The 12309-nt window shown below is 48.8% G+C and overlaps 1 protein-coding gene across 1 annotated transcript; it reads left to right on the top strand.

Moving 5' to 3' along the window:
• Positions 1-5528: 5528 nt before the first annotated feature.
• On the top strand, positions 5529-10513 carry CCDC195 (coiled-coil domain containing 195). Its single transcript, XM_059822844.1, has 3 exons — positions 5529-5793; positions 7198-7459; positions 10381-10513. The coding sequence occupies exons 1-3, from the start codon at positions 5529-5531 to the stop codon at positions 10511-10513; spliced, it is 660 nt and encodes a 219-aa protein (XP_059678827.1).
• Positions 10514-12309: the final 1796 nt, after the last annotated feature.

The following is a 12309-nucleotide window of genomic DNA, read 5'->3' as shown; positions in this document are numbered from 1 at the left end:
GCCCTTGTCCTTCAGAAGGGGCCTAGGAACAGCAGGTTTCAACTGTGCATTGGCTTGGAGCCACAATTCACAGTTTTCAGAATAAGTAAGGAAATTTTTCAACGTTTGTAGTTGTGGGAAGGTACCAAAATGGGCTTCTAGGTTCCTCTGTTCAGCTGCAGAGCGATGCCGGCTTGGAGGAGGGGGAGGTATTCCCACGGCTAAAACTGGGGGCAGTCCAAACAGCCCCGCGATGAATTTAGCCAGTGAATAATTAACTGACTGCTGCGGTGAAGGCCTGAGGCACTGCTGTAGAAATTGGTACGAGGTCCTGTACCTGCCTTCGCCATGGAAGCTCAGCTCTGGCAAGGAGCCCAGGCTGGCCCGAGGAAGGAGCAGTGGCCCCGCGGGGACGTACCTCTCGGGTGGGGGCACACAGGCTGTGAAGATGGGGCTGAGAGCAGCGCTCTCCCCGGGGAGTGCATGGCCAGGGCACGTTAGGAAATTGTATGTGAGCAGCGAACTTTAGAGGCTGAGCTGCTTTGTCCGATAATTAGAACATTTTTGATTTGTGCTGCAAAATCTTCTCTGTCAAATCCTTCCATTACAAGAAAGGTGCATTTCTTTGCATGGCTGAGCATTCGCAGATGAAATTCGTTCAAAGCAGGATGTGACCTGGCCTGGCAGAGCAGCACCTGTGGGGACACCGATGCCAGCTACAGCGGCTGCCAGCACTCTGGGCTCAGTGAGCAAGGCCCTTGTAGACTGTGTCGCATGTCCCACCACGTTCAAGCTGCTATTCAAGTGCTTGGAAGAAAATGCATTTGAGTAGAGCATCAATCTCAAACCTTCTGCTGAGCCTTAGGCAATAGGGCTGGCCAAGTTAAGCATAGCGATAATTTAAATGTCTAAAGGTCTAAATGTCTAAACTTGGAGAAGAGTGAAAGTGGAGAAATAAAAATGGAAAACAGGGAAAAATATAAATTCACCCCTTGATCAAAACAGCAGCCACTGAGAATTAAACAAGGAGAAGGCCAATATGGGATCAAATTTTGATATTAAATCCATTCAATCCCTTCAGATGTACAGGAGCAGAATGACCAAAAGTGTGCGTCAGCAAAACAGAATCGACACACTAAAAAAAAGTGGGGTTTTTCACTCATTTTTAAATTCACTGAAGTATTCTTTTTTTACTTCCTTAAGTTGTATGGACAGATTCAGAAGAGAATTAGGTTCTTTTGCACCATAATGAAGCATGAAACATAAGTCAAAGTCAGAAAGCAAGGACGGACTCAGGGCACAGCGACGTTCTTGCACAGTGGCAATAGGAAGAATTTGACGTTGACCCTGACTAGTGCTGCTGTTACGCTTTTGCTTGGTCATTTTTTATAGGATGAATAAACCCAGCATTACTGGCAATCATGGCTGCTAATAGCAAACCTTCCCTGGAGACCTCCACCCTGACGGAGATCTGGGCTTCAGGCGTGGTGGAGGGATGATGGAGCGGCGAGCCGCTCTCTTCCCCGGGTTTTCCTGTGAGTTACAGGTCGGGACAGGCAGGCTGCGGTGCTGCTCCTCCAGCCCGTCCCAGCGAGGCTGGAGATGCGATGCAGCACTGCTGGCCCTCAGCGATGTGATGGGGTGCCTCGTGGCAGGCGGGGGTGAAGGTGCAGCAGCTAGCAGATGCATCGGGGGGGAGCAGAGCGTCGTAAGGATGGAAGTCTATGGGTTAGGAGGAGTATGGTGCCAGGCAAAAAGGAAGGGTGTTTCTTTATTGCTAAGTAGTAGTAGAAAGAAACTTTCCACCTCCAGCCACATTCCGTCTTGGTCCTCTGCCTCCATCTCCTCCTCCTGAAAACTGAAACCTGTGGCGGCCCAGCCACGCTCCGACCAGCACGTGTGGTGGGAAGGGGAAGCCTCAGCTCAGGGCAGCAGTCCCCGCCGTGCTAGTGCCGGGTGGGGATGTTACGGTGCTGCTTTTGTGCATGTTTATGGGAAGCTGAAGCTCTGTACGTGTGCTCTGCCAGTTGGGTTTCCCCCAGCCTCCCCAGAGAGGGGAGACTTGGTCTTCTTGAAGAGGGGCTCCTGTGTCACTGTCACACGCATCCAGCTTCAGCGTGTCATAGAAAGCATCCACACACTTACTGCTGATGGATTTTCAAAGCCAAAATGTTGTGATTTGCAAAAAAATAATAATTTTGTTTTACTGGAGTAGCAATGAGTCCTTTTTGTTTTTTTCTTTCTCTAACCTTCAGGGGAGAAAGAGAGCAGGTTTGGCAAGCGAGACGGCTAGAAAAGCCGTTCAGCAATGGTGGTAGCTGCGCAGGTGTCATTTTCTGCCGATGGCAGGTTCTACAACGTGCCTTCTCCGCTCGCAGCAGAGCCGCTTCCCCAGGGACCCCCTGCAGCAGCCGCATACACACACAAGTATCTCACGTCACCGTGCCGGGCAGGGGCAGGGAGCTGCAGAATATCAAGTAGTGGCAGGAAAAAGAGCTGAGCTCCTCCCGGCTTTGTGTGAAGCTGCTCCACAAGGCTTCTGCGTTTTGTTCGCATGTTTTCTGTTGCAGCTCTACTTGGTATGCAGTTCGTACAGTCCACTGAAACACAGCACATGATCCGGCACTCACGTACGGGTGTTGTGGGGCTGCCTGAGCCCAGTAGCTGCCAGAAACGCCACCTCTGTGTTTGGTTATTCTTTCTAGTGGAGAGGTTTAGATACGACTGAAGGTAACACATTTTACCCAGGCCCGTGTCCTACCGAGCACAACTGGCCAAAGCAGCTCAGGTGAGAGAAACTCTGTCCGTTCTGTTAAATGACTTTAAGTTGAAGTGTTTCACAACGAAAACCACACAGCTATAGTTGTTTGTCGTAGGCACAGGAAGGTAAGCTGAACATATGGCCAGCCAAAATCTGCAGCCTATGAGTGTGCCCCAGCTAAGAGGCACGAGTGTGTTCCCCGCCTGTGGCATGCGGAGCGGCAGCACCCGGGAGCTGCCCAGCCCTGCCCCGGGATGGCAGCCCCGTGGGTCCGGCAGCGCAGGCCCCCGTCTGGGACCCCACCAAATTTACAAATAGGAGGTTACGTGCGTGGAGCTCTGTCTGCTTACGGGGAACGTGATGGCTGGGGAACAGCCCAGCCAGCAAATTCAGCTTTGCCAGGTTTTCATCATCCAAAACTCCTGACTCCGCTCCTTCCCTTGCCCATCGATCCTTGAGAGGGAATCGCAGCAGGAGCAGCAATACGAGGTTACAAGAAAAACGCTGTTTCCTCAAAAGTCTCTGATACAACAAAAGGTCTGTGCCCGCTCCGGTCTGGCCCCAGTGGAGCAGTGGGAATGGGATCAGAGGAGCAGTTGTGTTCAGTTGCAGCCAGGGTAAGCTAACTGCCAAGCTGGCAAGTGTCCCCGGCCCATCCGAACTTGCCAGCTGCAGGATCAGCAGCGATATTACAATTACACACGAATGCTGTTGCTGCTCCAGTACCTGATCCACTTGCTGGAGAAACAAACATAAATCTGAAACCAGCGCTGGAGGGTTGCCGCTATGTTTTGAGTCCTTGAATGACTCCAAAGTGGAGAGGATTTGTATTTCGGTTCCAGCAGTTTTGCTCACCGCGCTCTGTCCCCAGCACGGGGGCACCTACGCTGTTATTTCAGCCTGGGTTCAAGACCATTTCTGAGCCCAGCTTTGCCCACTCCTTCCCATTTCTATGTTCTTATGCCCTCAGCAACATGCACCTCTCTGGAGGGGAGGAAAAAACTCAGCATAAGCTGATGCTTCTTGTGGATGCAATCTGGATGGGCTGGAGAGAGGACAGCCGCAACCTGCCAGGAGCTTTGCCAAGATTAATGCCGGCACATCGAGCCCAGGCTGCTGCCAGCCCCTCAGCCAGCCGGGGAAGCACAGCAGGACCTGACGTGCCCTTCCCCTTGTGCTGTGATTTCATGAGAGATCTTGGATGCCGTGGGCTTTGTTTGCAGCCTGAAAACTCAAATTCATTTCACCTCTCCGCACGCAGCCCGAATTGCACAGAGGCCTCCGGAGAGGTTCCCGGGAGGTGACAGCAGAGCTGCCTGTCACTGTTGCAGCTCCCGGTCCCCAGCCTTGTGCCTGTGTCACTGGAAAAATCAGCATAGCTGAGTATTCCTGCAGGTCTTACAGCAAGTCTACCTGGCCTTGCTAGGCACGGCGTGCTGCTGTAGGTCCAAGAGGGGAGTGAGCAACACTAACTACAGGAACCACTTCATCCTTACAAAGCGCTTTTTGAGGATGCTGCTCCCTAGAAGGCAGCACCGCCCACAGGGGAACATGTCCGAGGGCAAAGCTCTTTGCCTGCATCCCTGTTTTTCTCTCAATTCCAGCAGTTTCTGCCCAACTTCCCGGTAGCTGCCAGGTGGCAGTGCCTCCTCGCAGACCCGATGGCTTCCTCGCGATAGCCCTCCTCTGACACCCTCTGGAAAAAATAAAACTGAGTCATCTCTTGTTTCGAGCATCTCACCCAGCTTTCCTTTCCTCCCCCAGCCTCCAGCAGCGACGTGGTGAAGTGCACGCAGCCAAAAGGTCTTTTTTTTCTCAGATATTCCTGAGTCACTGCTGAACTACTGGAAAGTGAATGGTCTCAAAGCAAAAGGTGTGTTGAATTATTTTCCTGCTGGCTTTCTGGCGTTCTCAGTTTTGTATTTTGAAGTAAGTTGCAGGGTTGGGAAGGATGTTCCCCAGGTTTTTGCATTTTACTGCCAGCAGAAAGATCGCTTCAGGGACTAGGTGATGAGAGCAGCACAGAGGATTGTGTTTCCCTTCCTAATACAAGATTCATGCCTGGTCTGTCTCTCCTTACGCTCCCAGGATGCTGGTGCAGGCGCCTCACTCCAGCAAGCCTCCCCGGGCGCCCGGGGAGGGGCGGTGGGGTCTGCTGCAGCCTTTCGGGAGAGCCTTAGTTTACCTGCTCATCCATCACAGCTGTTGGCGTACCTTGTTAATAGCGGGGATCTTGCACGGTATCAGCTTTCGTTTGAAAATTTAATTTTCCTTTGAGAAATGGCTAATTTTTTTCCAGATGCGAAGAGCGAAAATGAGTAATTCACCCAGTGTTAAGGGAGAGATGAATTGTTGCTCAGCAAAAGACGACCGCTCCCTCTGTGCCACAGAGGCAATCTCTGGCCTTTTCGGGTAAACCGAAGGAATTGGGCTCCAGGCGGATTCTTCCTTCTGGTCCTTTTGGAGAACACCAAAGCCTGAGGTAAGCGAGGGGCGGGAGGGTTTTCCAATGATGCAGCGATACTGTGTTGACAGTGATTTGTGCAGTGTGTAAGAGGCCAGCTCAGCTCTGAAAAACGAGACCCTGAATGAATAAATCATGGGCCCTCTCCTAGTAACTTGACAACTCCGTCCAGCCCTCCTGGTGGGAGCCTGCGGGGAGGGACTCCTATTGTCCGGAGGCTTTTAAGGGCAGGGTCCGTCCGTCCGTCTGCCGCCAACTGAGGAGCTTGTCAGCAGGGCAGGCGCTTTGGTGGGGGAGCAGGGAGCCTTGCTGCGGCATGGGACCATGGAGGGAAACGTGCACCTCCTCCAGGTCATCTGCAAGATGCGTTCCCAAATCAACAAGCTGGAGAGGGAAAACAGGGCTCTGAGGGGAGAGCTGCAGGTCTGCGGGCAGCGGGCTGTGCCTCCGGAGAGAGAGGCAGCAGGAGGAGGTGGGAACGGCGAGGCGAGGAGCCTCACCAGTGATGGGGAAGGACTGGCTGGCTCTGCAGCATCCCTGCATGGAAGCATCGCGGCTGGTCCTGCTCCGGCACCGAAGGAGCAGACAGGTACTGAAGAGCCGGGGCTGTCCGTGGCACCCACGTGTGCTGCTCGTGCAGGATCTCCCAGCCCAGCTGTTACATGTCTGCAGGGAATGGGAGATGAGCCACTAGCTGTCTGTCTAGTGAACTTGATGGAAGCGCTCTGGCCTCCTTCAGTGCCCACACCCAAACCCACCTTCACCAGGTGTCTCTGTGACTTTTCGGGGGGTACCTGCATTCCTCAAGCTGAGCTTAGTGGAGTATTTTGCTGCTGCTTAAGCAAAGAGTTCAGCTCAAGGTGTTCAGTTTGTCTTTGTTTAAGCAGAATTTGACTTACTGCTTTGAGTTTTTGTGGGCATGGACTATCTTGTCCATGCCTGTCCCCTGTCTGTTCCAGAGAGAAAAGGGCCAACAGTTGTAATCGTGCCGTAACCTCTCTTGCTTAGTAAAAGATGAGAAAAACTCTACAAATAGTAACAAATCGCGATGGGTTGCATACATCACGCCAGATGTGCAGTTTCTTTCGGCAGATAACGCAGTTAGTTTTGGCTGAGGGAGAGAGGGGCCAATATAAAGCAATACGCTCTCTTCATAATTTTATCAGAGGGGAAAAATGGAAATATTCCTTAGTTATAGAAGCCAGATTGGGACTTCTGGAGGATTTAATGAAGCAGGAATTAGAGCAAAATGTTGTTTGGTGAGAAGTAGTTATCTAGACTTGGATGTGGTTATTAGCAGGGTAACGTACGTGCTTGGTAACGTTACTGTTAGGTAACGTACATGCTGGAGGACTGTCACCTCCTTGTCTGGTGTCTGTCACGTCCAGTCCGCTGGAAAACTGCTTCAGTAACGCAACTTCTTGGCGTTGGTGTGGTGTGTGTGTGTTATGAGTTGCAGCTGCCGTTACAATCCACGTGCTCCACAGGTCTGGTGGCTGAGCTGACCTCAGCTCTGAACCAGCCTCCTGGAGAGGTCCGCCCGTGGAGAAATGTCCCGACAAGTTTTGACAGAGACAAGTCTATGAAAACGAACGAGATGAGAGGCTGAACAGTACTAGCGGATTTACATGAAGCTGGATGAGTGCTGCAGTTGAATAATGCCTACTGCCAAGCCCACTGAGCCCCGTGAGCAGGTTACAGACCTGAGGCTGCTGGTGGCTATGGATGTCGCCAGCTTGGGAACAGCTGACTGGTCTTCCAGCGAGCATGAAAGATGTGCCAAGTGCTTTCCAGCCTTGTGGCTTTTCCTCTCCAGCTGCCTTCTAGGGGAAGGGGTGGGATCCAAAGGGGCTCTTTGGCCTCGTCTGCCTTTCGGCCTCCCCACGTACAAAACTTCTTTGAGCCAAAAGGAAGTGATTAAAAATACATTGAAGATACCTGAATTCTCATTATTATTACTGTTCCTAGCTCTGCTTTTGTCTCTGCTACTCAGATACCACCATGACCGTGCGGCGCTACTCCACCGCTTCACCAGCACCCGCTCCTTCCAGCGCCAGGTCGCACCGGGCTGGCAAGAGGCCTCCGAGCAATGGGCTCCCGGATGCGCTGGGCAGTCCCCAGCCACCAGCCCCTCCTGCTGCAGCACAGCTCACCAGCGGAGAGGAGAAAGGGCTTGAAAAAACCCCCTCCAACTGTCCCTCCTACAGTCATTCCAGCAAAATGAAGCTGTTTCAGCAGCATGTCTATAAGTGCAGGTAGGTTCAGTTTGCCTTCACAGCATCGCCTGCCTGGGCTGGCTGCAGGTTTCACCTAATAACGTATGTGGACATTGCTTTGGGTTTTAGTTCGTTAGCAGCAAAATCTTTGTTCGAATGTATATGGGCGCTGAGCTGACGGGAGACCTCTTTTGGGGAGGTTGTCCTGCTCCCCCTTGCAACGCGTGAAGATTGCCAGCGTTAGCAGTTTAAATTTATATAGAAAGGAGAGGCTGAGGGGAGAGGAAACAGGGTTGAAATCTTCTCTCCGTGAAAGCCAGGCAGAGTGTTGCAGACTGACGTGTTGTTCTGACAAGCTAAGCTTGAAAGGGATTTTTAAACTTTGAACGAAAAGCATGGAGATATCAAGGAACTCTGAACTAGGCTTTTGAAAGTGTGATTAATACAGCTCATGGATTTAGATGTACTGTATCGTATTTCCCTGTAATTGAAGCGTTACAAGTCAATGCTTTCAGCCTTGAGAAAAATATTCTCAGGACGGCTTCTAAATTAAGCGAAAGCCCTGGGTGTCTCTGCTCATCGATGAGAAGCTTTCCAACACAGGGCAACAATCAAAGGTAGAAGCACCAATAATGAGACTGCGATATAATAGCACTGGTCACCTCCTGGTATATACACCTGCTGGGATATACACCCCGGGAATCCATGTAAATTGCTGGGTCTAGTGCTCATTGTGCTCAAAAGAAAAAGAGTCCGAATGGGCTCACAGCATGTGCGTTTGAACAGGGAGAAGTCCACGGGTCTGCTTGCCCATGCATGTCCCAGGGCAGGACTCCAGCAGCCTCTGCTCGGGGGCTGCACGGCTGTACTGGGTTGTGTCGCCTGCGTCGACGTACCCGTGCGCATGGCACGTCGTGTCAGCTTTTATTCTGTACCACCCTCGCGCAGCAACACGTCCTCCGAGCAGAGCAGTGCACAGCCCCTCGCCCTCCCCGTGCAAAGCCGGTGAGGAGCCCAGCTCCTCGCTGAGAGGCTGGAGGGACAACGAGGTCAGGTTTTCATAGGCACCTAGGTTTTCTTGTAAGGACGTTTGAGGGTCAGATGTTTCACAGCATTTAAACACCTAAATTTAGTCCCTGACAGGGAACTCATATCGCTTTCAAAAGCACCCTGACCCTGTAACTCTGCATTTCAGCATATGCACCACTGGGTTCAGGGAAACTTAAGACTCTCAGTGCACATAAACGCTTCTGAGAGGTTTGCTCTGAAGCCAGCTTGTGTGGAAAGCGTGTGTGTTAGGAAACACAGGGTCAGCGTGCAGGAACAGAACGGCAGCGGCAAATGCTGCTGCTTTCTCAGAAGGGGAAAGAGAGCTTTTGAAGCAATCGAAATAGCAACGTAGATCTGTTACAACTAATGCCTTGGGACCTACAGGTTTAAAAGCACCGGTTACTCAGTGGCCAAAGGAATGGTGCTGATTATTTTATCGTTATCTTTAGAGCTGCCTTGTCAGCTCTGAACAGCAGTGAGTGTGGCACCGTGACTCGTGTCTCCTCTATGTTGGCTGCTTTAGAAGAAATGGCTATGGAAAAAGCTTTTTACCTAAGCCCGCTCTGTAGACTGGGTGATATCCTGAAGCATGAAGCTTTGTATTTCTTACATGGAAAAAAAATAAATTAATATACTTTCTGGTCATATTGGTGGATGTTTCCCTTATATACACAAAGGTCTAACACAGACAGAAATCTTAGTAAGCTTTTAACTGGCTGGATTATGTGTGGCAATGAGTTCTGCAAGCTAATTAAGCTTAATTTTTCACAGTGACAACTTTTTTGCTTCCCAGCATGCTGGGCCATGACAGGTTTTTCTGTTTTTGTTTATTGTAGTTTTCTCACATTTTGCTCCAAAGCTATAATCCTATATGTGATGCTGAATATTTCTGCTTTAAAATTAACTCTTTAGAGGTAGCACCTTGGATATATCTAGAGTGCAGTTGCATGCAAGTAATAAAGTAACAGCACTGCTAACAAATAATCACTAATTTGCATGTCTATGACATTTTCATTCATATATGCTAAAGCATTGTTTATAACACATGATTCCTACTTTTTTGGGAAAATTTAAAAAAAGACTAGATATTTGACTACGCTAGGCAGGATAAAAGAGGCTGAGAATTGTTTTCAGGGCTATTGTAGCAAAATTACAAAAGGTACAAGGCCCGTTTGGTACAAATGTCACCGTTTGGGCTTGATGGTTTCACCTTCCAGTGGGACAGGTCTCACTGGCAGGTGAGAAGAGCGAGGAAATCGCAGAGGTCCGCCACCCTGTGGGACACCCTCCAGTAACCATCAATAAATTCTTTCATAGTTTCATGATTTGCCTTTCTTGTGCTTCTCAAGGGCCTGAGAGAGCTGACAGCAGTCGCAGAGGAGAGTCAGAACGAAAACCAAAGCTCTGCAAAACCCAATCCATTCACTTGCCAAACAACCGCTTTTGGGACAGATGAAGCAGCACGTTTCTCCCCCTACTTTCACAGTCGGTGTAATTTATCAAAAGCACGCTCGCCGCTTGGAAACCACTGCTCTCACACCTGCTTGCAGAGCTGGCTACTGATGCATATGCACATAAAGCCACCGAAGGACCCCTGGGTTCACGGGGGTGCGTGTGCACCCTAAGGGTTCTGTACGCACGTAGCTTTGTGCATATGCATCGGGCGCTGACAGAGAGCTGTGAGGCTCGATGGAAAAAGGCAGATGCTTCCAGCAGACAGACAACACTATGCTTGGTCCCTTGGGAAGACCGTGTGAACCCTGTCCCAGCGGGGCATGAAATCCTGCCCCCATGCAGCGTGCAAGTGCTGAAAGCATTTACCTTTTGCTTGCTGCGGTTTTTGGGTTTTTTTTTACTTTGCACGTTTTATACGTTTGTAATCTTCATAATGCTTTCTCATTTTTCTCCAGGGGTAAAGTAAAGGCTGTTAGTTTCCTCTTACCGATGGATATGTCATCATATGCTGAAAAGCAAGGTTCCCTCAAAAGCCCACAAAATCAGAGCACAAAACAGTTAACCACCATCGCTGAAAAGGATATGTGAGCTGGTGAATTTTTAAAGGCCCATTGATTCTTGAGATAAATTGGCCTTAAATGATAGCTGTGTGTCAGGTTCCTTTCCTGCAAAACACTTTGGCAGGATGCCTGCAGAGAATCACCCAGCCTGTGTTTCGGGTCACTGGCCTGATGTTTAGCATGGAAATGGAAGACACGACAAAGCCGCCTGGAAGCGCATACACCGTGATGAAGCCACACGATAGCAAAGGTACCTTCACAAAGTAGCTTCTGCGCACCACGTCTCAAGGATCCCTTACCTTAGGACTGCTGTAAACAGGGTGTTGAAGTGGGTTTTGATGTCTGTCACAAAAAGCAGAAACCATGTCACCGTTTGTGTTTGCTGATTCCCTTGCCAGAAAGGTATTTGATGCAAATGACAAAATAAGAGCTGTTAAAGAGCCTGTGAGGTTTTCTCTGTACGCAAAACTTTAAAACTTCACAGTACTCATACAGCAAAATTTAGAAGGCCTTAGTGTCAGTTAACGTTACTCTGAATTTCTGCAAAGCTTGGCAATGACTGTTTACGTCCATTTGGGGTTCATCTCCAAGGGAGCACAGGGGAGAGTAAGAACTAATCAGTATGAAAATGTGACTACAAATCTGCTTCTGACTTGGTGTGTTCATCCAGCCAGAGACTAAAGGCTCTACCCCAAGTCAAAATAGGAAGAATTGCAAATATCAGAATTTTTCAGGAATGGCTTCTCAGCACGGCTCAGATCAAAAATCATTAGCAGAAATTCAGCAAACAGGTGCAAAATAAATGTGAGAGAGAACTACAAAAAGCTTGTAAAAAATGAGGAGTGCTCATTAGTTCTAGTCATATGAGTAAAGATAGCATCCCACATTTATTTTGATTACAAATATTTATGGAACCAAAATACTGCACATTGCTATTTCTTTATGTACAGGCAGCACTGATGATTGAATAGTGTACAGAGAATGCATGAACAGTAGATGTTTGTACCAATAACTTTAAGGAAGATTTTCATCTCATTGTCTACTCTTAAACTCTTGAGCTGTCAAAAGTGAAAGCAGAGACCTGGTGGAAAATAATCCCTTCTGGATTTTCCGTGATGTTGTATACTTGTATAAAAAACTGTGCTCCTTTTTTCATTTTGAAATTCACCACGTTTGGTACATTCGAGTACATTTTCAATATGTTCTCACCAATGAAGTAATAATTTCAATTTCACTGTTATTTTACTTGTGGATTTTTATGTTCAGCTTGGGTCCCTAGAGAGTTGCATTGTAATTCCAGAAGTAATGAATCGATGACTTCCAGCACATGAGGTTACAGTTTGGAAACTTTACTGAACAACTTATTTTAGAAGGCATTTACAGGGAAGTGCTTTTTAAATGTTTTAAAGAAAGCTTCATTGTCGGCAACCAGACACTGCATATGTGTTCAGTTGAGTACCTAAATCCAGTTGATTTCACTTAGCAAGTAACAGCAAACGCTTTTGAAAATCTGGCCCCTAGACCTTTAAGGTACCCAAGCTTTTGACAATTCATGTTTGAACACCTGATTTAAAAGGATTTGGGAATCCATATGCTTTAGACAGCTTTCAAAAGTCTCAACTTTTAAATTTGCTAAGCCTCAGCTTCCATGAAGCAGCAGTGGCAATTCTCTTCTCCCACCCTTTTTGTGTCAATTCACAGGTCCCTGACACTGAGACTGCATATTAGTAAGCATATGACAATGTCAACTGTAGTGGGCTGCTGATTCTGATGTCACACAAATACATATAACTTTGTGTATGGTCAAGAAATTAAACTCACTGG

Source organism: Gavia stellata, chromosome 11 (assembly GCF_030936135.1).
Source record: "Gavia stellata isolate bGavSte3 chromosome 11, bGavSte3.hap2, whole genome shotgun sequence".
NCBI lineage: Eukaryota > Metazoa > Chordata > Aves > Gaviiformes > Gaviidae > Gavia > Gavia stellata.
Note: the sequence above shows the minus strand (reverse complement) of the source record. Positions and strands in the feature narration are given on the sequence as shown.